Source organism: Lingula anatina, chromosome 3 (genome assembly GCF_051362555.1).
Source record: "Lingula anatina isolate TDL-2025a chromosome 3, LinAna3.0, whole genome shotgun sequence".
In the NCBI taxonomy this organism is placed as follows: Eukaryota; Metazoa; Brachiopoda; class Lingulata; order Lingulida; family Lingulidae; genus Lingula; species Lingula anatina.
Genome location: NC_141769.1, coordinates 33,950,793 through 33,975,970, shown reverse-complemented (window position 1 = coordinate 33,975,970; position 25,178 = coordinate 33,950,793). Strand labels below are relative to the sequence as shown.

Below are 25,178 nucleotides of genomic sequence, written 5' to 3'. Positions count from 1 at the left end.
TTAATTTTATTTAAGTGACCCGTTAACATCTAAAGTCGTTATTTCATATCTTTCGTGTATAAAACAATCGTTGAAATAAAAGAGCGATGATTCGACTACCTCTTAGTTATATTAAACGGAATTGTTGTCCAAATAAACAAAAATTGACCAAAAGACCTGGCATCCATTTGATTTCCTTAAATTGCAGTTGATATCAACAAACAAAGCCCATTATTTTTGCCATTTTAACCTACGCCAGGCCCCATCAAGCCTTAGCTCAAGCGATCATAAACGGATTTTTAGCGCGAAAAGTACAATTTTTAGTTGTAGCCGACAATTCCTCCATCTGACTCTAAACTATACAATATCTTTTAATCATCCATTTTCTAAACCACGTTTTTTCTTCACTTGCTGAAAACTAAACGAACGATTACGTGCCTTTCTTCCATTTTCATTCCTGCCTCCAGCACTGGTGATATTCACATCATTTGTGAGGCGTGTAACATGAATTTGACCATCATTACGGACCATTACTGACAATCGATAAAGACTAACAACAAGATAAGAGACAATTTGCTAGTATCACATCTCCCCAATCTACGGACGGTGGGATATCCATCAGCGTATTCAGAACAAGTAAATACGTGGATATAGAGATCCGCGGACTAAATATGGCAGATCCACTTAAAAACAACGCCGACTAAAACCCTTACGGTCTCCCCGCCTCCACACGTGCCGTCGCTGCAGTGGTCTTGCAATTACACCTCGGAGCTGTGATTTAATCCGTTTGATGGCGCGTGTGGAGGCAGGGAGAACATCAGGGAATTAGACGACTTGCCTTTTAGTTGGTTCGGCCAAATATTTACACCCCATTTCCATAGATTAGATCGACCTACTTTAGATCGACCTAACTCCCTGGGGGTTCACGCTAAAGAGCTGTCAGCCGGGCGGACACGAAAGTTAATTACCCCCTTAAAGCTTGTAGTAGGCTAGGCGGGACGGACATTTAAGTCGGATTACCTGAAAGTAATCTAGTGAGACTCCCCGCGGGGATAGATCGATCTAAAATCTATGGGAATAGAGCCTTAGTTGGCGGATCAGTTAGTCCGTGAATCATTTGTTCTGAATGCACTGATTGCACATTTACTATACGTAATGAATTCATGCTTGTACCACATCTTTTCTTCGGGTAAACAGCAGCCTGATCATAGTGTCTTGTGCACTAATGTTCAGGGAAATTGTCGTCTCTGCCCATTTGCCACAGAAAACTTACACAAGCCTACAATGACACGTATGACAGAAACCAGTGCGACGGATTGGAAGTCCAGGTGATTAGTACAGGTCAGGGGCGGATCAAGGATTATTTGAAAGGGGGGGGGGGGGGGGGGGGGGGGGGGTCCGCGGATATAGGGACCTAATATGATGTTTTGAAATTTTACATTCGATAAAATATGTATGTAGTTTTTATAATATAAATCACAGGGATGTGTGTGATAGGAGTAAAGTCTTCTTCTTAAAAGACAAACCATCCAGCACCTTAGTAAAGGTGGACTTAGGCCTATATAGAAGTGGATGGCCCTGCACGAGCGGAGACAGCGAACCGGAAACAGCGCAGTTTGAATGCGCAGCAAAAACTTCAAACTAATATGGCTGACTGCAGGTTAGTGACATGTAAACAAAGATATTTTAAAAGATCTCACTCTAATGGACCAAGCTGGGGACAGGAATTGCTTCAACCGCTTTTTTTTAAAATAAAGTGTATGCTAGTTGGGGGGCATAAAAATATACACTTTTATTTGAAACATTGGTAGATATAACGTTACAAGGTAGAATCTAGGAGTTAAAACGCCTTGGTAGAATCTAATTTGAAACTGGGATTACCAGTATATATCAAAAGTCTGAACTTTGGTTTGATTTAAATGAAAAGTTTTTAATGTTAGATGATGATCACTTTATTTTATTTTCGGATTCAAGAAGTTAGAACCCATTCCTTTTATTACTTTGCCTTTTATTCAGTAGTTACTGTAGCAACTACAGTATAAACATGATTTACATGTTTATGTGATTGCCATTTCATTAAATTTTGAGACGTTTGGGTCTCAGTCTACAACTTTCTCAATGTTTTCAGATGCATAAGCTGACCCAAAGATATTTCTATATTTATCTGAGCTTTTTGAGACAACCTGGACATGGAGTTATATGGAGAATCTGGCATCACAGCGTTAGCTAATTTACTGACTCCAAACACTGCAGACTCGGACAGTGATGAAGATACCAAGGTGGGTAAAGAGAAGTACCAGCTTAACAGCATATCTAAACTATAAACATTGAAATATGCAGTTGTATGCAGGCACCATATACTTTTATGTTGAACATAATTCCACAGATAGTTAAATGTTGATGATGTTTGGAAATTTAATGAGCATGTTTTTAATGTGTTTGCACCAGAGGCTGTCAATATAAGGACATCAATATTTATATATACCTGATTTTATGAATGAAAATGTGAATGCACTTTACACCCCAAAATACCTGGAGGGTTGCTGTGGATTTTAATTATCATTTGAAATAAAATAAGATTATAAGCACAGATTTTTAATGTTAAGAGTACTTGTCATTTATTGAGATGTAAATCTATTATAGTACTGCATGCAAGCTTGTGTAAATGTTAAAGATGTTAAGTATTAAAGGTCCTTTTTTTAGCCTGGTGGGATAACAAAACTCGGCCCTGGGGACATAGGACCAAAACAAAGTACTCAGCCAGCAGGTTAGTAATGCATTTCCCTGGGGTATTATATCCAGGGTCACCAGCATTTCCCTGGGGTATTATATCCAGGGTAACTAATGTTATACCCATGCCATAAGTGACAGAATGTGTCATCATTTTGAAATTGGAAGTATTTTTAAAATATTCTTATTGATTGATAAGTTGAAAACATTTGCCATAAGATGAAAGAACTTTTTTGATGTTTTCAATTTGAGATAAACTCCTGTTTGAATTTGTAATGTGTAAATCCTTTTAGGATTTTGTTTATGCTACTAAATCATTTATTTAGAGTCACAGCTGAAGACAGTGAAGAAAGAAGGCAAAGATATTTGGGAAGAAGAAGAGGTACAGGAGGGGGCAGAATATGATGATATCCATGACACACGGCCCCAGCCACAGTATGTATATCCATGATACATGGCCCCAGCTACTGTATGTATATCCATGACACACGGCCCCAGCCACAGTATGTATATACATGATACACGGCCCCAGCCGCAGTATGTATATCCATGATACATGGCCCCAGCCACAGTATGTATATACATGATATACGGCCCCAGCCACATTATGTGCTTCTAACACACATCACTATTGGCCCTTAAATCATACGAGGCACAAATTTTCATTAATCTGGTGATCTAGGCCAGAACACCAGTAAGCATAAGTGCATATTTTCACAAGAGGAATTTAGATGTTATGTGTACTTTATGAGTATTTGAATAAATAAGTATAATAAGTTAAATGAGTATTTGAATAACGTTTTACTACCATATTACCTCTGTTTTTAATTTCTTTTCCGTTCATTATACTGCTGCAGTGTGTAGTGTTTTGATAATAATTATGACTAGTATTGCTGATGGCAGTATGCTTTCATATTCATTGTATTTCTTACAGGTATGAAATCATATACAAGCAAGCAGTAACATCAGAGGACATGTTTCTTGGAATGGGAAATAAAACTCCTGCAACATCCAGTTGTGAAGACATGGTGGTAAGTGTTTCCACCCCCCCAACCCCCCCCCATCCCTCTTTCCCCCGAACTCTTGTTGTAAAGACTATCCTCCATGTGTTCTAGGATTGCCGATTTCCAATAAAACTATGATTTCTTCCCTTTTGTTTCATTCATTTATAGTACTAGTGCCACGAAAAAAGCTTCAAAAGATAGCATTCAACACACTGAACAGTGTTTAAGAGAGTGAATCATGTTATCTTTATTGCTTTACCTGCACTCACAATGTCATTCTGTCTTTTGTTAGACATTCAAAATCTTTGCCATAAAATGTGTTAGGACAAGGTTTGCATTATAACCATGGGTTAGAGTTGCCCCTGTCAAGTCATTAGCATTTTAAAACATGTGTCTCATTGTGCTGAATGCTTTTTCTTGCATTAGGTGAAAGTGATGCTTCCAGACACGAAATACCCAGATGTCAATCTCAATGTTACCAACAAATACCTGGACTGTCGCACACCTAGACTGTAAGTTTTAACTCAATGTAACAAACAAATACCTGAGATAAGAAAAGAACCAAATTAAAAGTTCAAGTGAACAAAACTTAAATGCAAAACTATACGTTTTATTTTCACAATATTAAAGCAAAATATGGACCACCTCTGTGTTGAGTCATTGAGTCACGAAAAGGCTTTGATACTCTACTTCAAGCCTTTTATGTTTTTCTCTGCTTAAAGATATTGTTTGCAGAGAAGATAACAGTTATCCCTTGGTTATATTTTGCATTGCTCTTTATAAATTAATGAATGAATGCACAAAATGAAAGTTTGAATTTGAACACAAACATGTATGGAAATGTTTTCAATATTGAAATCAGAGGGACCGTTTGCACTTCCCCTCATTTGAACATTTCTCCTTGATCATTATGTGGAACTCACATTGGTGTCAAGTTGCTGCAAAACATGTTTTGTACATGGATAATACTGTGCATTTTTGAACTACAAGTTGCTGCAGAACATCTTTGTACATAGATAATACCAAATGCATTTTTATGTACAGACACAGATGTGTCTGTACATATTGCCATCACCTGCGTCTGTCGTCGCCGATGCCGATGCCGATGCCGATGCCGATGGCGATGCCGATGCCGATGCCGTCGCCGTGCACTTTCCTTGTAAACACGATAAGTGGAAGGCAGTTTTACTTTTTGGCTTTATATTTACAGAGCTGATGAATATTCATAAAACGCAGGTCAAGTTCGAAAATCAGCATGATCGGGCCATTATTGTAGAAGTTATGCTGTTTTTTCACTTTTCAGCATATATGCAACCTTGTAAACACATTTTAAGGAAAACCGTTAGGCCTATTGTCATGAAACTCACAGGAATGGTCAGTCTTACTAAAACGCAGGTTGAGTTCGAAAATCAGCATAATCGGGCCATTATTTTAGAAGTTATGCTGTTTTTTCACATTTCTTCAGATTTCCTCAGATTTAATTCTAAGGCATGTTAATAGCCTTATTATTTAAGTAATAAGATACGTTAAAGTGTTTGTTTGACATTTCCTGCATCTTTACAACATTGTTAGTTGATTATGTAAAAATGATGGTAAACTTGTTATCGTGTATTGTGTAATAAAGTGTCAAAAATGGAAATAAACTCATATCATTGCAGTTTGTCAGATTCAATCATTCACTATGTTCAGAATCTCAGAATGGAAGAAATTGGACATTTAACACTGTTCTATTGATATTTTTCACATTTCATCAATTTTCTTAGTTGATCTTATAAAAATGGCAGTAACCTATTAATTTTGTTTTATGTTAAATAAGTGTTAAAAATGGAAATAAACCCATTTCAGAACAGTGCAGTCTTGTTTACATTTTGGCATCTTTAAGTCGTGACTTTGAAGTTCCATCGGCCTAAAAACCTTTGTTAGTCACGTTTACTATTTGTCCATGATACTAATATTTTATTATTAAAAATTGATGATCATTATGCTGTTAAACATTATGTAATATTGCATCAAAATTTGAAAAAAACCTATTTTGGGCACTGCTCCCATGATGACCATTTAAGAAAAACCATGTCACTTACTGTTCTCAAACAGTACAGTTGATATGTACAGATGTGTCTGTACATATTGCCATCACCTGCGTCTGTCGTCGCCGTCGTTGCTGTCACTGTCGCTGTCGCCGGCGCCATGCACTTTCATTGTAAACACGATAAGTGGAAGGCAGTTTTACTTTTTGGCTGTATATTTACAGAGCTGATGAATATTCATAAAATGCAGGTCAAGTTCGAAAATCGGCATGATCGGGCCATTAATGTAGAAGTTATGCTTTTTTTTTCACTTTTCAGCATATATGCAACACTGTAAACACAATATAAGAAAAACAGATAGGCCAATTGTCATTAAACTCACAGGAGTGGTCATTTCTGCTAAAACGCAGGTTGAGTTCAAAAATCAGCATAATCGGGCCATTATTTTAAAGAAATGCAGTTTTTTCACATTTCCTCAGATTTAATTCTTAGGCATGTAAACAGTTTCATTATTGAACTAATAAGATACGTAAAAGTGTTTGTTTGGCATTTCCTGCAATTTTACAACATTATTAGTTGATTATGTAAAAATGATGGTAAACTTGTTATCGTGTATTGTGTAATAAAGTTTCAAAAATGGAAATAAACTCATATCATTGCAGTTTGTCAGATTCAATCATTCACTATGTTCAGAATCTCAGAATGGAAGAAATTGGACATTTAACGCTGCTCTATTGATATTTTTCCCATCTCATCAATTTTCTTAGTTTATCATATAAAAATGGCAGTAAACGGTTAATTTTGTTTTATGTTAAAAATTGTTAAAAATGGAAAAAAAAAACATTTCGGAACAGTGCTGTCTTGTTTACATTTTGGCATTTTCAAGTGACTTTGAAGTTCCATGGGCCTGAAGACCTTTGCTAGTCACATTTTCTGAATATCCATATTACTAATATTTTATTATTAAAGTTGATGGTCATTATGCTGTTAAACATTATGTAATATTGCATCAAAATTTGAAAAAAAAAAAACTATTTTGGGCACTGCTCCAATGATGACCATTTAAGAAAACCATGTAATTTACTGTTCTCAAACTTACAGGAAAGAAACATGGGACTAAAATACAGCTTCAGTAGGAAATACAGTCTGTTTGGTAATTCTTACTGCCAGTTAAACAGTTATTTTGTGAAAATTTAATTTTTCACATATTGGCATTTTTAAGGTGTGACTTTGAAGTTCCACGGGCTTGAAGACCCATGCTAGTCACATTTTCTGAAAATCCATGATACGTATATTTTATTATTATTATTACGGTCATTATGCTGTTAACCATTATGTAATATTGCATCAGAATAGAAGAAAACACAATTTTGGGTGCTGCTGCCATGATGACCATTATGGGAAAACCATGTTACTTATGATTGCCAAACTTTCAAAAAAGAAATACAGGACTAAAATGCAGTCTGAGTTGGAAAAGCAGTCTAAGTGATTTCTTTTTCTGGAAGTTATACATTTTCAAAGTGTAAACTTGTCACATATTTTAATTACATTGGTATTACCTGTTGAGGATAATTAAAATTTGATGTTGAATTTGCAGTTTAACATAATGTATTTTTGCATCAGAATTGACAGTAGCTTATTTTGTGCATAGTTATTTCCTGTTTTTTGTCTGTACATTTGACAGCTTTGCTGCCTTGTTTCAGTTGGGCCTTAATGGTATATCTACATGCCATAACTTTTAAATCAGTCACAATGCAACATCAAATAGGTAGTTACCTCTCAACAATTTTAAAAAGACAGGCAGTGATCTTTCAAATGACTACTCTGTTTTTAGGCGTCTTGGTCTCCACCTTCCTCACCCAGTGGACGCCAAGAATGGCAAGGCTCAGTGGGACGGAGACAAGGGTGTACTGACCATCACCCTGAGGATGACCAGGGATTATGATGATTTTAATTTCTGAGGAGTGTGTTAGAAACATACCTGTTGGAACTCCTTGATGTGGGTAAGACTGAGAATTTATACAAAAGGGGGGAAGCATTGCAGTTACTAATACTAGCAATCAGTGCTGCTACCTCCAATAGGGAAATAGGTGATTGATACGCACTTCAAACCAAAGAGGTTTACAGGAGAGAGGGAATATTGTTGCTTAAACAAATGACCTTTTGTGATTGTATAAAGACAATTAACATTACAAGCTATTAGGAAAGTTAATTGATACTGCTGTTACTGACATGTGGAGATCTCTACAACTGGGGAATGTTTGTCAACAAACAGTTTGTATGTTTAAGCAAAACGGAGAGGAAATATTATATCATATTTAGCAGATCAACGTGGACCAATGATTTTGTTCAGGATTTGAAAGTGATTAAGGTTTAACAGCAAAATGCTTTGTCAATTTGACATAAATTATTCAAAGTGCAGTGCCTTTATGGTAAAAAAACTTAAGTCGAAGGTCACATGGTCCCCATGTTAAAATCATTCTTTTATATAATGTTTCTGTATATTAAGCCGTCCAAAGAATAACATCATTCCAAGTATCAATAAAATGTTTATTTATAATGAATACATCTGGTTTCTTAAATGCAATATGCACTAAGTATAAACTTGGTGCCACAGTTGATATTAACAAACTATCTTGTATATAAAATACAATTATTATTACTTCTACAGCTTTACCTTGTCAATTCTCTGTAAACAATACTTCACATAAAGCTTTTAAGTATCTTAAGTTATGCAAAAACAAATAAATGGAAATTAAAAAAGAAATATGATGCTAATGTTACAAAATAAAGCAGCAGAAAAAAGGCAAAAATATCCCTGTACACAAGTAATTTCAAGCTTACAACTGAACTACATTATAACATTGTTCCTTACTTAAGGCCTGATGTCTTAGATTCATTTGTGACAACATAACAGAGTATGCTAGCAGGGCTTTTGTAACTTATGATCTAAATATTACTACATGGCTGCTCAATACATCTACTGCCTCAAGCACACCCCCTGCCTACATTAAGCACCTGCAGCACAGCCATTATGACTGGTGACAACATGACTTCTTATACTGAACATCTACATGTGTGACTGACCTATACAACAGCTGTTGTGATTCCTTGATGCTGTAACATCTTTCCAAGAGCAAGTATCAGATTGTATTTTTTCTGTCCTTTGTCTTAATCCCAATAACAAAGAGAAGTTCCTTTGCTTCTAAATTATTTTTATGACAGAATCTAGTCAAAACATTCCACTTTCTTTCAGAAAGTTTGGTATTATAATTGTGACACTTCTTTGTTCTGCTACCTCTTAGATGTGTTTCTTGTATTACTACTGGTGTCTTCATCAACATATACACAATGAGGAAAGAATTCTTCTCGCTTAGCATTCATGTAACTGGAAATGTGAAGGAAAGTAATAATAAAAACATACAAGAAACATAAAGAGCTTTAAAAAATATTTTTCTCCAGAATTTAATCATTACATAAGGATTTGGCTATCAATACAAATTACTGATCTTATTCAAAAATGAATTTTGTTTACAGTATACTCACTCTAAAAATAGCCCCAAGTGCTTTAAAAGAAAATTCATTTTCCTCTCGGGGATGCCCATCTTACACAAAAGGTCTGGAAGTTTTACTGAAATTAAAAAATAAAAGTTGTTTTTAATGTGGGTTTAAAATATGTATCCGTCTTCTATACTGCAAACTAAACAGCCTTTTCATATAATTTCTCGTTAAATCTCACCCATTGTGTCTATATGCTTTGTTATGCACATTTCATTTCTAATGTTTACTATTTATAAATCCTTAATTCTCACCAAATAACCGTAACAGGTGGTGTGCCCCATAGACAGCAGAGGGAGCCACTGGTGTTTGTGTGAAAATCTCTGGCGGAACAAGTTTCCAAGTCAAGACTTCATTCAAGACGGCCTCTCTGTCTGGCGGAGTCTTCCGTCCTCCAGCATGTTTCAGTTTAGAACTTCCACTTCCAGAAGAGGAGGAGGAACTGGCATTTGTGGAGATAGAATTTGGAATGAGTAACGGTGGAGGGGGAGTTGCTCGTCCTACTGGCACAGTCTCTGCTTCGCTCAGTGCTGCCACTCGATGACTGGATCGCAAGGACCCCCTGCGTTTAGGTTCTGTGACCCCTTTATCTTCAAGTGTCAAGTCAGGCATTTTTTCACTCTTATTTGAGTCCCCAGAGAGTCTTGTAGCATCTGCTGCATTTAAGCGACCTCTAGTGAGCCTTCTAGGAGTTGGGACATCTTTCTCTTGTTTAACGTTAAAATGTTCTTTTTCCTTTTCTTTTTCTAATGCTGTGAACTTTGCAACTTTTGACGGAGGGGACTCATGAAATGAGGGAGAATTTGGCACTGACCCTCTTCCTGATCTGGTACATCTTGTTGGAGAATGGAGGGGGGCCAACTTCTGACACTCTGTCCTGAAAACAGAATCATCACACTGAATGCTTACTGACAACTCTCAAATAACACAGATAAATGTACAAGCAATTAATTATGGTATGAATTTACATAAAGTCTTGTGAAAATACTTGAAAAGGTTCCAAATTATCAAATTCAGGCACTACATATTTGATCAGAGAAATTCTAGAGGGAAACTTTTTCTAATTCTTATATTAAATCTAATATGAATTGCCATCTCTTCCAGAGGCAACAGTTGTCCATTTCTGATAAAGTTCAAATTATTAGTGCAATACCAAGCTTATAAACAATGTCAGTATTAAACATCTGCTTACTTTTCTTTCTTGGTAGACATGAGTGGTTTATAATTGTTGACTACCTTCTCATACTGTTCTCTCTCCAGGTTGTAAAGTAATATGGTGGGGAGGGTAAAATCAAAGCAGATCCTCAAACCTTCAACTACCTCCTTGCACAGATTAACACTGAAGTTGGAGAACGGTGAAATTCAATTCATTGAGACTACACTTTGAGGAAATACTATGATAATGAGCCATTCAATTTTTGGTTGAGAGCATTTGTACTATATAACATTCTATATTTTCATTTTTCTGTTAAAAACATCACATCTCATCTAAACTCTCAAAAAACAAAGTTGGAAGGAAACTAGTGGACAATTTCAAGCTCTCTAAAATAAAACTGTAAATGAGTACAGCTATTTAATACTGAGACTTCACTTCTACTGAATTAAAAGCAAACTGCAAGTTCATAGTTGTCAAGTTTTAAACATCATAATCCCCAGTCATATTCCAGATCATTGCACAATTTAAGACCTGCTTGATTTTAATTACTTAAGTTTTCAAGCCAGCCAGTAAGTTACCATTCTGTATGTCCGTGTCTGGCTGCTTTATGAGGAGTGGAACAAAGCAGGTTGATTGCATAATTCTTGACATAACTCTCCAGAAGACTGACCACATTGGGCTCAGCAGGTAAATGGACCAACTGAAAGATAATAACACCAACAGTCATACAGGAATTTCATCTGCAAAACACTCGATCAAGATTGGACAAATATATTACTATAGCCACACAATAAACCCTAGAGAACAAAAAAGATTACCTGTGAGAAATGAGCCCTAATCTGATGCCCTGGATTATAAAAAAGCTGACCCATCTTTAATGTTAAACCTGCAAAAACACCAGTTTACCTTTTTCTTTCTATTTATGAAATGAAAGTCATTTTCAAGTTGGCTCTTCAGTGGATCTGGTATTTCAAGTTCCACTTCTGTTACTGCAATCTCCTAAAATGATAAACTTTAACAATAAATAAATGTTATTAATTCACAAGAAACACTATACTGGTTTGCTCATATCTACGCATGTTCTGTGTCAAACAATGGACATAAAAATAACAGGCTGGCAGACAAAAAAAAAATCATTAAATTTTCTTCTTTTAACTGATATTAGCAGAGTTTCCAATTTTTCAATGACTGCAGTTTTGCTGGGCTGTAGGGTCACGAAGCTGGGCTGTAGGGTCACGAAGCAACGATAAATTGTTGAACACCTTTGAAATATTTGAACAGTACTCTTGTTGTGTGTATATGTCTGAGAAAAGGAAACTAATGTGCCTACCATTACAGATCCCACACTGTGTTATAACAAGTTAGCCATAAAGATCACATACCTCAGGCTGAGTGTTGTCTTCAGTCTCTCCTCCCTCCACAGTGCTTTCATCTTCACTCTGCTGGGGGAAATATAAGTGATTAAGAAAAGTAAGGTCATATAAGGTCATATCCATGTTCAAAGCTTATGTTTATCATAAGCAAAAACCAATTTAGACAATGATTAGTGATCCTTCTTATACATTTAATTGCTCTAAAGGCATTTCTGATCAAGTGATAATTCACAAAAGAAAATGGGAAATAATGTACATCAAAGAAAAGCTCCAGTCCAAGGATGAGTTACCCCCGACTCCTGTGTCGAATCCTCCCCCTCCTCTCTTTCCGTATCCTCCTCTTCCTCCCCAGTTGTCTCCTCCTCCTCACCAACATCCTCACATTCATCCTCCTCTGAGGTCTCCTCCTCGCTGTCGTACCTGGGACGTCTCTTCAGTACCTGCCTCAGTATCTCGTCAATTCTCTTCTTTCTGACACGGTTCTTGCGACTGAAAATGAAGACATAATGCAATGATTTAAATATTATTGGAATGTTGAATTAAAGGTAGTTAACTGGTTTCATATCATTGTCTATGAACATGTAGCACAAGTGAATCTTGAGAAAAATGTTACAGAAAACAATTTGTCCCAATTTCCACTTAGTACATACAAGTTCATCCACTTCTTAATCAATTTCATAAAAGAAGAGATACCAGTACAACACAAAATCCTGTACTTCAAATTCAAGACACACATCTTTAAGAACTTTTTGCATAACTTTTAAACATCACACACAGTTCTTACATTTGCCTGGCAATGGCAGCCAGACGCTTCATCAACTTCCTGTTGTCTTCCGTGTTCTTGAGAATGAAGTCTTCTTTTACTACCCTGTCCCAGCTAAAGAATAACAAAGAGACAGGCAATTAGTGGACAATACTTTAACAAATACAGTAGCAAATACTGAAGATCTTAAACAGATAACAGTTGGAGAAAAAAATTACCATCTTTTCAGACCCATGTCCCAAATTAAAGACAGCCATGCAGGAGATGTGTGAAGTAGACCCATTTCCAGAATTAAAGAGTGCCATGCAGGATTTGGGAGCACCTACCTGCTATTCCAGCCACTGAAATGCACCAGGTACCCAGGCCCTTTCTGACCATTGCTCCTCTTACGTGTGGTAACTTCCAAAACCTGTCACATATGTCAAAAATTTCATAATTTTAATTATACATAAATTATAATAATATTGGATATAACTTGGCTGTATGCAAAACTAACATGGTGGGAAAATATGCATTGAATTTGAGTCCAACAGAGATATTGCTTCAATATTCAGCCTCTCATGCTATTCAGATAAGGTTTCATAAAACTCTGTGTTTGGCACTCCCAAGTGGCGTCACTGACAAATGGCACGCGTAAGTGCTAACACTGCTGCATACATAGCTACAATAAAAAGAGTAAAACTGTATCAAACTGGCTCGTGAAAATGACTTTATTTGCGAATGATATACTTCAAAGTGCGACGGAAGACACACAGTTCCCTAAGTTTTGAGGCGGTGGTAACACAGGGTGTTATGAAGCCTTACCTGTTCAGCATGCGAGGCTGAAATCTGAGGTAAACACAGAGAACAGCCAGGAGAAAACACGCCACACGTTCCTCAATAAATAAATCAACAAAAACCCAAGTGCCTTTGTAGGTTGGAGAACATGTATGCATTACCTTCGCATCATACAGAACCCTAGCCTTGCTTGGGTCTGGCTCAAAACAAAGGACCTTCTCGTCTTCTTCAAAAGCAAATTTCACACCTCGCATCGACATTCTCTCATTCTTTTTCCAATGAAGCTATAACGACAATAGAATCTATTGACGGTCTTCGTATTTACTTTGTATTCTGATCAAATTGAATGATTAGTACTAAAAATTAATGGTCATTTGAGAACTTGAGTATGCTTTTTATCTTAAAATATATATCTAATAAGAGCATCTCCAGAAATAAGAAAAGACTGATGTCGTAAAATGCCGTCATGGGATTCTTAGTTTAAAAATGGCTGCGCCCATAGCATTCGAATCGTCGTGGAAGAAAAAGGCAGAGAGGGAAAATATAAGACAAGCGAGAGAAAAAATACTAGAAAAGGTAAAACGTGCAAATACAATTAATTGGTAATAAGCGATTATGTCCCAGAGAAAATTCCCCTGTTTCTCGTTATACTCACCTTTAAACAAACATCCGTCGACGCTGCTTGATGAACGTCACAAAAACTGGACCAGAGTTCCCCTATTCTCTAACACTCTTATTTACTTTTTTACATTCAATATTGTGCTAGCATAAACAGGAGACAAATATAAATGCTAGAGTGTTATTTCGGGCTCTCATAAACTTTCAAAAAGTGAACAGAGGCACTACCTTATAGAAGAACAAGTTGACCAAGTTTTGTACTGTACTACTGAGAGTCTGAGTCGTGAAAACTAAGCCCTTTCACATCCAGCGTTATATAAGTTACTGCATGCATTATTAATTTTAACTTTTTTACACAAATTATTTTATGTTCTATATATTTTTTTTTCTCTTAATTGCTGCTATTCTTTCAGGCAAAAGACCAATATGAGAGAGAACAGCTAAAAAAGGAACAGGCCAAGCTTCGTGGTGAGGACACCTGGATGCTTCCAGCATTGAGTGATAGAATAGATCAGGAACAGAAGGTAAGAAATAAATATCTTTATAATATAGAAAAACTAGTGGTATTTAACATTAAGTTTCTGTTAATTATGTGTGCCTTTGTTACTTTTTTACATAAAGTATTTCAACTTGGTATATGAAAGTGGTAATAATAAATTTTTAATATAACTGCTTTAACACATGCAAGTTTTATACAACACCCAAAGTATTCTTCAAGTTGTAGCTCCATATATGTCAGATATAAAGGCATTAGCTTTTTTATTGCGAGTAAATTGTTGAAATCAGTTTTATTATTTCAATGACATTGGTGTTCTAGGATTTAGAGAAAGCAAAGTCAAAGAAGACAAAGAAAGAAAAAAAGAAGAAACACAGAAAAGAAAAGAAAAAGAAGAAAAAGAAAAAAGAAGCCAGTGATTCAGACAGTGATTCGGTAATTGAATTTTATTATTTTCCTTTCAATGAAATTCGTTTGTCTTGGCTAGCGCTAGCATGTGATTTTTGGTAATCAAGATAGCTACTTTAAGTCACAAAATAAAAGATACATACAAAGTGAGAGCACAGCTGTGTTCAGTGCATGATTCAAATTACTACCTCCAGTTTCTGTCACAACTCAAGTAAAATCCACAGGCCCCAAAAATATCACAAATTTACACTTTTAAAATGCAAATATCAAGTCATGAATTTGTCTGTCCCCTAGATTGTATTGAAATTTATAATGAAAGGAAATAATGTAGTGACAATGATTTGACATGTCTACAAGTATTAATAGCTTAATATGCAACTTTAGATAATTTCTGATAATTTGAAGTATAAAGGAAGTAATAAAGATGCAAAATATTTTAAATTGATTTTATTTTCAATGCATAAATGAAATTTATGTATTATTTAGGATTCTGATGATGAACCAAAATGGATTGAAAAAACTGCAGCAAGCTCACAGCTGTCTCTAGCTGTAGACAGCAGCACAATAAAAGGTCCAAGTTTACAGGTGCCTGGAGTTATTACCATTAATGATCACTGTAAACATATTGTATAATATGGTGCCAAAAGGGGTTATCAGCATACTGTTAAACTGGACTTTATATTTGAATTTTATAATTGGTCTCCTTTTTTGGTAGTCTTTTTGTATTAGTCTCTTTGGTGAAGAAGTAGAAATCTACCAGATAATGTCAGTGGAAGTTATTTTGCAAGTTTGTAAAGAAATATATTCAAATGACATGTGTTTATTTTATATTTTATTCTTACAGAGAGATAATTGGATGAGTGAAGATTTTTCTTTCATCCCCACCACATCCAGAGAACAGCTGCGAGAGCAGATAAAAAAGGAGAAAGAAGAGCAGATACCTGTTAGCTACCTGGACCAGGTGTGTCACAGACTTACATATGATCTCAAAACACTTCTTAAATTACATGTATTTATTTTGCTGGTAATTTTGATAGATTTTGTGTAGATGAAAAGTTAAAGAATTTTGTTCTTCATCTCATACATTTTTTAAATTAAGTAAAGCAATGTCTTATTCCTGGGCAGTTGTGATTTAGGGTATTCAAAGGTCATTTTATCTCTGATGTACTGTAAATATACTGTAACTAATTGTCCAAAAGAACTAAAAAGAAATGTAATTTTTTTTTCAAAACGAAGGTTGAAATAGAAGTAATATCCTGTCATGTTACATTGTTATCATATTTTGGTGTAGTTTAATGACATTTTCATCCTATTCTTCCCCTGTTCAGCCTGGACAACACAGCCGGGAGTTGAACCCGTACTGGAAAGATGGCGGTTCAGGACTACCAGAGGAGGCACCAGAGAAGACAAAGAAGAAGACAGAATCTGCCGTAACTCCTGTGCTTGGTAAATATGGTCACACACACACGCATGCATGCATGCACACACGCAAAAACACACACACACAAAAGGGTGTTGATTTATTGTCCCTTGTGTGATAGACACCCCAGTGTAAGTTGGTGTTTGGTTATATTTCTAGGTGCTGGTGGCGTAGCGTGGCTTAAGAAGGCGTACCAGAGATGTGTGGAGCAGGCAGAGGAGGAGGGAAGACCACTGGAAGAACTGGCAGCAGAGAGATATGGGGTACACAACAGCTGCCACAGGGGTGGTTCACTTTGAGCCAGCTTTGGTTCAGCCCAAGAGCTTCTGAATGTTAACAGACAAACTGATGTTCATATATTTATGTGAAAATGATTGAGATTTCATTTACCAGCTTCCACATTTTAACATTTACCCATGGTTAATATTTTGATCACCTGCTGTATGGTTTCAGAAGCTTTTATCTTACGTTATTTTCCTTAAGATCCAGTGTATTTTATAAGAAGTGGCCAATAGTAAACCGTGTCCAATGAAATATGCTTTTTATATTAAAAAATAAAAATTTTATTTTTAGATACATACATTTTATTTTGTATGTTTCAGTCATTGAAAAAGCTTCAACGTATGATAGCTGAAGCAGAGAAAGAATTAGAAAAAAGTAAAAGAGATGAAGAAAAGAATGCAAGAGACAGAGAAACAGACAGGGAGAGAGATACCTACAGAGACAGAGATAGAGACAGATATAGGGATAGAAACAGGGATAGGGATAGAGAAAGGGAAAGAGACAGAGAAAGGGAAAGGGATAGAGACAGAGATGGATATAGAGACAGAGAAAGGGAGAGAGATAGGGATAGGGACAGATGTAAGGACAGGAGAAAAAGTAGATCCAGATCTCCTTACAGCAGAGATTCAAGAGAAGCAGGTTCCAGTAGACTGAAAGGACGGTTTATGAAACCTGGAGACTTGAACTCAAGATCAAATGAAAGTGAAAGAAGTTTAGATCGCGACAGAAAAAGGTTTTTAAAACCTGGAGAATCATCATCGGAGTCAAATGACAGAGGAGGATATAGAAAATCTGGTGAATCAAATTGGAGGAAGAGGGAATTCCAGAAACCAGGAGAAGGACCATCAGTTGTTAGTGAAAAAGATGTAAGCAGTAAAGCACCAAGTTGGAAGAAGGAAAAAAATCAAGAATCTAAGAGGGAGAAAAAGAGAAGTCCTTCACCTTCAGGTGAGCATCAGTGGTTGTGAATTGTAGCTTGCTCATGCTTTGATCAGTACTTTTAATTGTTTCTGATACGGTTAATTGTGCTTAGATATATTACTCAGTACGATTTTAAAATTGAAAAAATCTTTTTGGATCATGACTTAGTAAAGTAAGTTGGTAGTAGAAGATATGCAGTTATATCTACTATTCTTATATTCACATAACCCTACCTATTTCCAGAATCAAGTTCCTCTAGTGCGTCTTCCAGTTCTGAGTCAGAGTCTGAGGAAGAGGTTCCAAGGGAGAAGTCCTGCTCCCCTCCTCCTCCTGCTCCTCGTGTAGAAATCCTCACAGAACAGCAGATGAATGAGTTAGGAGCCAAGTTACTGAAGGCAGAACTCATGGGGAACCAGGTACAATAAGAGAACTGAGGAGGCCATATTGACTGGCCACAATGCTCTTATATTTCATGAAATTTATATATTATATTTCTTGAAAATTGAATTACTCATTCATCATAGGCATTGTCACATAGATTTTGTTATGTGTGAAATAATTATTTTTCAAATTATTATTATTATTACTTTATTAAATTTTTATTCGTGATAAATATTTGATTTTTCATGCACAGGAGTTGGCTGACCAAATCAAAGAAAAGATGGAGGCATCTCGTGCTGCTAAAGAGCTTCAAGCCAGGAGTGGTCCAGTGAAGTCTAGGGGAGAGGAACAGGGAGAGGAAGATAATGTAGTTGTTTTAACTAGAACAGACAGGTCTGGCATGGTAAGACCTATTGATGAGAGACAACATGAACCTGAAGGCAAAGGAAAGAGGAGGAAGAAACAGAAAGTAAGTCAGAAGTTCAGACAGCACCAAGATATTAGAAATAGATATTGTTTTATATCAGCTAAATTAACAAGCTAAATTGTTTTAAACTTATTGAAATTATAATTAAAATACCACTAAAGAAACCTTGGTTGGCTTGACTCATCATTTGACATTTCTAACCTTGATCCTACATATTTTTTCAAACTAGTTAACTAAAAGGCCTTTCCATTACAAACTTACCAACACAGTCATTCAATTGTCAGAAAATCCTAGGTGTTTAATCAGAATGCTTTGTTTGAATAAAAATATTCAATATGCTGTTTTTGAGACAACACTTTGTTTTATTATGAAACTCCTCCATTTTCTCTTCATTTCCAGATGGCCACCCATGATAAATCTGGGGAGAGAGAAAGATATTTTGCAGATGATGACAAGTATGACCTCAAAACTCTGGTAAGTCACACTTTATTTACATATTTTACCAGGCAAAAATTCAACCTCTTGAGGAAATAATGTGGCATTGTCATACAGTAGCTTAGATCGAGTTGTTTGACTCTGTTTACTCTCTAAAAAAGTATCGCTCTCATATCTGCCATTATTGGATTCACATAGAAGAGCTAACACAGGTTCCACTGTATACTTACACAAGGATTGCTAGTCTTAGAATATTGGAGGTGTAGAAATATGTTTTCAAAGCATCGGTATTATCCTCAAACCATCTTTGTATTTTAAAGGTGAAGAGGGAAAAACTGGGCACTGCAGAGGATGACAAGTTGATGTTTGCACGTCTGGCAGGAAGGGTTAGTGTCTGATGTTATGTTAAACATTTAGAAAATGTGTGATATATGATATATTACACATCTAGATATGTGTGTTATATGATATACCACACATCTAGATATCATGTGTGTTATATGATATATTACACATCTAGATATCATGTGTGTTATATGATATATTACACATCTAGATATCATGTGTGTTATATGATATATTACACATCTAGATATCATGTGTGTTATATGATATATTACACATCTAGATATGTGTGTTATATGATATATTACACATCTAGATATCATGTGTGTTATATGATATATTACACATCTAGATATCATGTGTGTTATATGATATATTACACATCTAGATATCATGTGTGTTATATGATATATTACACATCTAGATATCATGTGTGTTATATGATATATTACACATCTAGATATCATGCTTGTTAAACCCAGACAAAATACTTTATTTTTTGTAATAAAGCAGACTCACTGTTTTACCATGACTTCTGATTTGTCAGTAATTCATAATGTGTAAGTAATAACATGAATGGTAGTCTAGAAGAGTTGTAAGAAGTTTCTGTATTTAAACACTTTCTAATAAAAATTGTTTAAATGTTTTCTTCTAATTTCAGTCCATTGAGCGTACAGATGACGAGTATCAAATTGATGATGTTTTTGTTGGAAGAGCAAACAAGGTGGAGTCAGAAGCCAAAGCCGAGGAGAGGGAGAGAAATATTTCCATTCTTGGTAACTGCTTTTATGTTAATCTTTCTGATATTTAAGTCCATGTTTAAGAACTGAAAATAAGTTTTATTTTGTTTACTTAGCTTAAAATGACAGATTCTGTTAAAAGATGGAGATATTAGATTAAAGGGATAATAACTCTTCGTTTCGGCCAAAAAATGAATTTTCCTGGAGTAAACAACAATTTTCCCATACTTACCAATGGTTAATGAATCCATTTTTACATTCAAAGTTAGTCCCTGGTTTTTTTCTAAAAAGTTTGGTTTTTTGTTAAAATCTCTTAAGAGATTTTAACAGAGTATAGCCATCAATGGAGGTCACGTGGTCTAAAGACAAGCTCAGATATCAGAATAATAGCTATAACAGCTGTTTTTGTGGGAAAACAGAATATATTATATTTTTATGAGTCACTCACAATGTTTTTATTGTGAAATACAGATTTCATACGAAGAGTTATTATCCCTTTAAATATTGTCAAGTTGCCAGTATAAAAGTTGTCGCTAGACCAGATATTTACTCATTTTTTACAGAGAATCGCCGTCTGGCAGAAACAATGAGCAGGTGCCAGTTCTGTTTTGACAAAGTACCGAAACATCTCATTATAGCAATTGGAATCAAGGTAACACACAGATTTAATTCTATTCAATTCTACATTTGTTTGCTTTTCACAGTTTTGAGTTGCTGATTTTAAAATCTTATTTGGAAGTAAGAATAAAAGTGACTATCAAAGTTGTGAGGTTTTTAGATTAAAAAAAAAACGTCCACAGGACCAGGGTTTTTCTACACCAGAAACAAGGCTACCCTGTCCCTCTTGGAGTATCCCTTTGATTTTTACTGTTATATTTAATGACATGTTAAAATCATTCGTGTTTAAAAATAAAATTCAGCCTTTTCTCCCCACAGGTGTACTTGTGTTTGCCTAATCACCAGTCTCTGACGACAGGTCACTGTCAAATTGTTCCGATGTCACACGTCAGCCAGGCCACAGTTCTGGATGAAGATGTGTGGAGTGAGATACAGGTAAGAATGAAATAGTTATAAACTCTATGTTGTAAGACCACTGTGTTAGATGAAGATGTGTGGAGTGAGATACAGGTAAGAATGAAATAGTTATAAACTCTGTGTTGTTAGACCACTGTGTTAGATGAAGCTGTGTGGAGTGAGATACAGGTAAAATGAGATAATTATAAACTCTGTGTTGTTAGACCACTGTGTTAGATGAAGATGTATGAAGTGAGATACAGGTAAGAATGAAATAGTTATAAACTCTATGTTGTTAGACCACTGTGTTAGATGAAGCTGTGTGGAGTGAGATACAGGTAAAATGAGATAATTATAAACTCTGTGTTGTTAGACCACTGTGTTAGATGAAGATGTATGAAGTGAGATACAGGTAAGAATGAAATAGTTATAAACTCTATGTTGTTAGACCACTGTGTTAGATGAAGCTGTGTGGAGTGAGATACAGGTAAAATGAGATAATTATAAACTCTGTGTTGTTAGACCACTGTGTTAGATGAAGATGTATGAAGTGAGATACAGGTAAGAATGAGATAGTTATAAACTCTATGTTGTTAGACCACCGTGTTAGATGAAGATGTATGGAGTGAGATACAGGTAAGAATAAAATAGTTATTAACTCTATGTTGTTAGACCACTGTGTTAGATGAAGATGTATGAAGTTAGATACAGGTAAGAATAAAATAGTTATAAACTCTATGTTGTTAGACCACTGTGTTAGATGAAGATGTATGAAGTGAGATACAGGTAAGAATAAAATAGTTATAAACTCTATGTTGGTAGACCACTGTGTTAGATGAAGATGTATGAAATGAGATACAGGTAAAATGAGATAGTTATAAACTCTTATGTTGTCCAGGAGTTTTGTGTGGGAGGCTGTGACCTGTATGCGGTAGCTGGACAGATATTATTATCCAAATACAGCATTCACCTCTTTATACTTTACAGTCATCAATAAGAAACTAAAGCAACATGGTCTTCTGTACTGCCAGGTTTGACATCTTTCTCCAGTCTGTTGGTCACTTTTCTATTCTGTAGATCTTAGCTCTTTAAAGAAATCTGCATCTGTCTGTGGTGAACTTGTAACTTTTAATCATTGAAATATTGTAGTAACTTGTGTGATTATTTGTGTAAAAAGCAGCAAAGATGATGTATTCAGAAACGTATTGTACTGTTCTGCTTTCTAGATATTCCGTAAAGGTTTGACCAAAATGTTTGAGGATCGTGATGAAGATGTCATGTTTTTGGAGACATCTATGAACCTGAGGCGGCACCCACACATGCACATTGACTGCATTCCTCTGCCGAAAGAGACGGGAGATCTGGCGCCAATCTACTTCAAGGTTAGCAAGTGATTGTGAAATGTACTGTGATGAGCTTAGTGTTGGGTTAGTTCACTTTGGATGTGGTGTGTCTTGTCTTGAGTGGCCTCTGGTGACATATGAACTGAGCACAGACACCAGTGGATTTGACTGATGTCAGAACTCTCCATACTTGCCCTGGAATTTTTGTCCTTTGAGTTACTTGACCGGCTTGTGAGCATATTGTATTTCACAGATGGGCTAATTGTCACACATTTCAAAGTCTGTTTTACCTTCAAACCAAAGAACACAGCTTATTATTTTTGTAGCATAGCAGGTCAAAAATGACTGTAACGGCAGCTTTGCTAAAGTTTATGTCAGACTGTCAGATGCAGTTGAGGCCCTCCTTGTGTAAGTATTTTTTGGTTGGTTTATTTTCACATTTTTTTTTATCCATTTCAGAAAGCCATCCAAGAAGTAGGACCAGAATGGGCTCAAAACAAAAAACTTGTGGACCTCAGTCAGAAGGATATAAGACACGCGGTAAGTTCCTATAGAGAGGCAGTTAGTGAGCAGCTGGTTTTGGGGGGTCATTTGTAGACTTTAATCACAAAATTGCAACAAAATATGTATCAAAACAGTTCAAGAAAGCAGCTGAATTTTCAACATTTATTCACAAATTACTAGTCAATAAGTTTGCTGTTAAAAAGTATTATATTTGTATTTTATTAACATCCGAGTTACTACATAGTAGTAGGGCACATTAACAATAACATAGCCTAACGCCTGCTTCTGATACAACTGAAATAAAACACTAGAATTTTTCTATTTGGTGTGATGTGTATGTTAGCTGTCATCATACCCTGTCTTCATCTTCCAGGTTCCAAAAGGGTTCCCATATTTCAGTGTTAATTTTGGCCTGCAGGGTGGCTTCGCTCACGTTATTGAAGATGAACAAACATTTCCATCTTACTTTGGCCAGGTAAAAGTCTATTTCAGATTTAACTTTGGTTGTCTCATCAATTTCGTATTAGAATTTAAATATAACATACAAACCTTCATTCAACAGTGCAGGTACTTATTATTTTGATATAGCTGAACAACACTTATAATTCAAACTTATTTTACTCTATATTATGAACAATTTTGAGATAATTTTAACTAAGAGCATTCAGTTCGTCTTCAAAGCTTACAAACACAAGTCATATTCCAGGAAATCATAGGGGGGATGATGGACTTAGAGCCCAGAATGTGGCGCAAACCTTTCAAAGAAAACTTTGAGGACCAGCGCAAGAAAGTTTTGGAGTTTGCAAATAGGTGGAAGCCGTATGATTGGACACAAAGATTGAAGAAAAATGACGACGATGATGATGATTGACAAAATGAGAAAAGATTTATTGCATTGCCATTTGATTTTACTTAAATGTTATTTGCAATTCTATAAAATTTTCAATTTTTGATGACATTGTTTGTAGTAAAGAAACTCAATTGGTTTGTTGTAGATCAAAGTCTGCACTGGTTACACACCTGTAGGTGGAATGGATTATAAGAGGGATAAAGCAGTTTTGCTTCTACCATATTTGTGGAAAAATACATATTTGGTCTATAACAACTAAACAGAAGACATTTTCTGTATTTAGAATGTTTACATACCACCAATTCATTGCATTTTTAACTGTTATCTTGACAAGTGAATTTTGTTAGTTACTTAATGATTAAAAAGACAACTTTAATTTTGACTTAAAAATATTGTTGAAAAGATTTGTTTTTATTTGCAAACAAATACATACTTTTGTGAACAGAATATTGTTGAGATGTAACATTGAACAAGGCAGCAAAGCTGTCAAATGTACAGACAAAGAACAGAAAATAAAGACGCAAATAAGTGAAAAATTAAATTTTCACAAAAAACTGTTAAATTGCCAGAAAAATTTACCAAACAGACTGCGTTGCCTATTGAAGCTGTATGTTAGACCCATGTTTCTTTCCTGTAAGTTTGAGAACAGTAAGTGACATGATTTCCCTTAAATGGTCATCATAGGAGCAGTGCCCAAAATAGGGGTTTCTTCAAATTTTGATGCAACATTACATAATGTTTAACAGCATAATGACAATCAAATGTTATTAATAAAATATTAGTAACATGGACATTCAGAAAATGTGACAAGCAAAAGTCTTCAAGATCATGGAACTTTAAAGTCACACCTTGAAAATGCCAATATGTGAAAAATTAAATTTTCACAAAAAACTGTTTAACTGCCAAAATAAATAAATAAATAAATAAAAATACCAAACAGACTGCATTGCCTACTGAAGCTGTATTTTAGTCCCATGTTTCTTTCCTGTAAGTTTGAGAACAGTAAGTGACATGATTTTCCTTAAATGGTCATCATGGAAGCAGTGCCCAAAATAGGGGTTTCTTCAAATTTTGATGCAATATTACATAATGTTTAACAGCTTAATGACCATCAATTTTTAACTATAAAATATCTGTTTCACAGATATTCAGAAAATGTGACTAGCAAAGGTCTTCAGGCCCATGGAACTTCAAAGTCACGCCTTGAAAATGCCAAAATGTAAACAAGACAGCACTGTTCTGAAATGGGTTTATTTCCTTTTTTAACACTTTTTTAACATAAAACAAAATAAACATTTTACTGCCATTTTATATGACCAACTAAGAAAATTGATGAGTTGGGAAAAGTATCAATAGAACAGTGTTAAATGTCCAATTTCCTCCATTCTGAGATTCTGAACATAGTGGATGATTGAATCTGACAAACTGCAATGATATGAGTTTATTTCCATTTTTGACACTTGATTACACAATACATGATAACAAGTTTACCATGTTTTTTACATAATCAACTAACAATGTTGTAAAGATGCAGGAAATATCAAACAAACACTTTTAGGCATCTTATTAGTTAAATAATGAGACTGTTAACATGCCTAATAATTGAATCTGAGGAAATGTGAAAAAC

The 25,178-nt window shown here is 35.3% G+C and overlaps 3 protein-coding genes across 6 annotated transcripts; 2 read left to right on the top strand and 1 right to left on the bottom strand.

The window, feature by feature from the left end:
- The first annotated feature begins 1,410 nt into the window (after positions 1–1,410).
- On the top strand, positions 1,411–8,304 carry LOC106155794 (dynein axonemal assembly factor 6). The gene is made up of 7 exons (XM_087007539.1): positions 1,411–1,639; positions 2,108–2,258; positions 2,683–2,746; positions 3,036–3,144; positions 3,644–3,740; positions 4,140–4,225; positions 7,575–8,304. Exons 2-7 carry the CDS (start codon positions 2,169–2,171, stop codon positions 7,699–7,701), a joined length of 573 nt encoding a protein of 190 aa, XP_086863665.1. The 5' UTR covers positions 1,411–1,639; positions 2,108–2,168; the 3' UTR covers positions 7,702–8,304.
- Positions 8,277–14,165, bottom strand: LOC106155791 (MSL complex subunit 3). 3 transcript variants are annotated; one of them, XM_013530793.2, is made up of 12 exons: positions 14,023–14,165; positions 13,529–13,651; positions 12,917–12,999; positions 12,612–12,704; positions 12,118–12,316; positions 11,837–11,896; positions 11,361–11,453; positions 11,033–11,154; positions 10,491–10,637; positions 9,553–10,175; positions 9,287–9,371; positions 8,277–9,128 (listed from the first exon to the last, which is right to left on the bottom strand). In XM_013530793.2, the coding sequence occupies exons 2-12, from the start codon at positions 13,625–13,627 to the stop codon at positions 9,035–9,037; spliced, it is 1,698 nt and encodes a 565-aa protein (XP_013386247.2). In that variant the 5' UTR covers positions 13,628–13,651; positions 14,023–14,165; the 3' UTR covers positions 8,277–9,034. The 3 variants fall into 3 exon arrangements, with proteins under 3 accessions (XP_013386247.2, XP_013386248.2, XP_086863660.1); XM_013530794.2 differs by having other exon boundaries at positions 11,837–11,893; positions 14,023–14,164; XM_087007534.1 differs by lacking the exons at positions 13,529–13,651; positions 14,023–14,165 and adding an exon at positions 13,395–13,474.
- LOC106160498 (CWF19-like protein 2) lies at positions 13,781–23,673 on the top strand. Of its 2 annotated transcripts, none has more exons than XM_087007532.1 (19): positions 13,781–13,943; positions 14,399–14,509; positions 14,803–14,916; positions 15,376–15,474; positions 15,734–15,850; positions 16,218–16,335; positions 16,469–16,572; positions 16,912–17,539; positions 17,756–17,928; positions 18,147–18,362; positions 18,720–18,794; positions 19,076–19,141; positions 19,762–19,876; positions 20,404–20,492; positions 20,777–20,893; positions 22,081–22,236; positions 22,657–22,737; positions 23,075–23,176; positions 23,408–23,673. In XM_087007532.1, the coding sequence occupies exons 1-19, from the start codon at positions 13,854–13,856 to the stop codon at positions 23,570–23,572; spliced, it is 2,736 nt and encodes a 911-aa protein (XP_086863658.1). In that variant the 5' UTR covers positions 13,781–13,853; the 3' UTR covers positions 23,573–23,673. The 2 variants fall into 2 exon arrangements, with proteins under 2 accessions (XP_086863658.1, XP_086863659.1); XM_087007533.1 differs by having other exon boundaries at positions 13,844–13,969.
- The last annotated feature ends 1,505 nt before the right edge of the window (positions 23,674–25,178 follow it).

What these genes read in the sequence shown, in the direction of transcription:
- LOC106160498 (XM_087007532.1), top strand. Translation starts at nt 13,854, where the DNA reads ATGGCTGCGCCCATAGCATTCGAATCGTCGTGGAAGAAAAAGGCAGAG. An exon ending in GAGAAATATTTCCATTCTTG is followed by an intron (nt 19,877 to 20,403) that starts GTAACTGCTTTT and finishes CATTTTTTACAG; the next exon opens with AGAATCGCCGTCTGGCAGAA. An exon ending in ATGTGTGGAGTGAGATACAG is followed by an intron (nt 20,894 to 22,080) that starts GTAAGAATGAAA and finishes TCTGCTTTCTAG; the next exon opens with ATATTCCGTAAAGGTTTGAC.
- LOC106155794 (XM_087007539.1), top strand. Translation starts at nt 2,169, where the DNA reads ATGGAGTTATATGGAGAATCTGGCATCACAGCGTTAGCTAATTTACTG. An exon ending in CCAGTTGTGAAGACATGGTG is followed by an intron (nt 3,741 to 4,139) that starts GTAAGTGTTTCC and finishes TTCTTGCATTAG; the next exon opens with GTGAAAGTGATGCTTCCAGA. An exon ending in GACTGTCGCACACCTAGACT is followed by an intron (nt 4,226 to 7,574) that starts GTAAGTTTTAAC and finishes CTCTGTTTTTAG; the next exon opens with GCGTCTTGGTCTCCACCTTC.
- LOC106155791 (XM_013530793.2), bottom strand. Translation starts at nt 13,627, where the DNA reads ATGTCGATGCGAGGTGTGAAATTTGCTTTTGAAGAAGACGAGAAGGTC. An exon ending in GGGTTCTGTATGATGCGAAG is followed by an intron (nt 13,000 to 13,528) that starts GTAATGCATACA and finishes CATATGTGACAG; the next exon opens with GTTTTGGAAGTTACCACACG. An exon ending in ATGTCTACCAAGAAAGAAAA is followed by an intron (nt 10,176 to 10,490) that starts GTAAGCAGATGT and finishes TTCTGTTTTCAG; the next exon opens with GACAGAGTGTCAGAAGTTGG.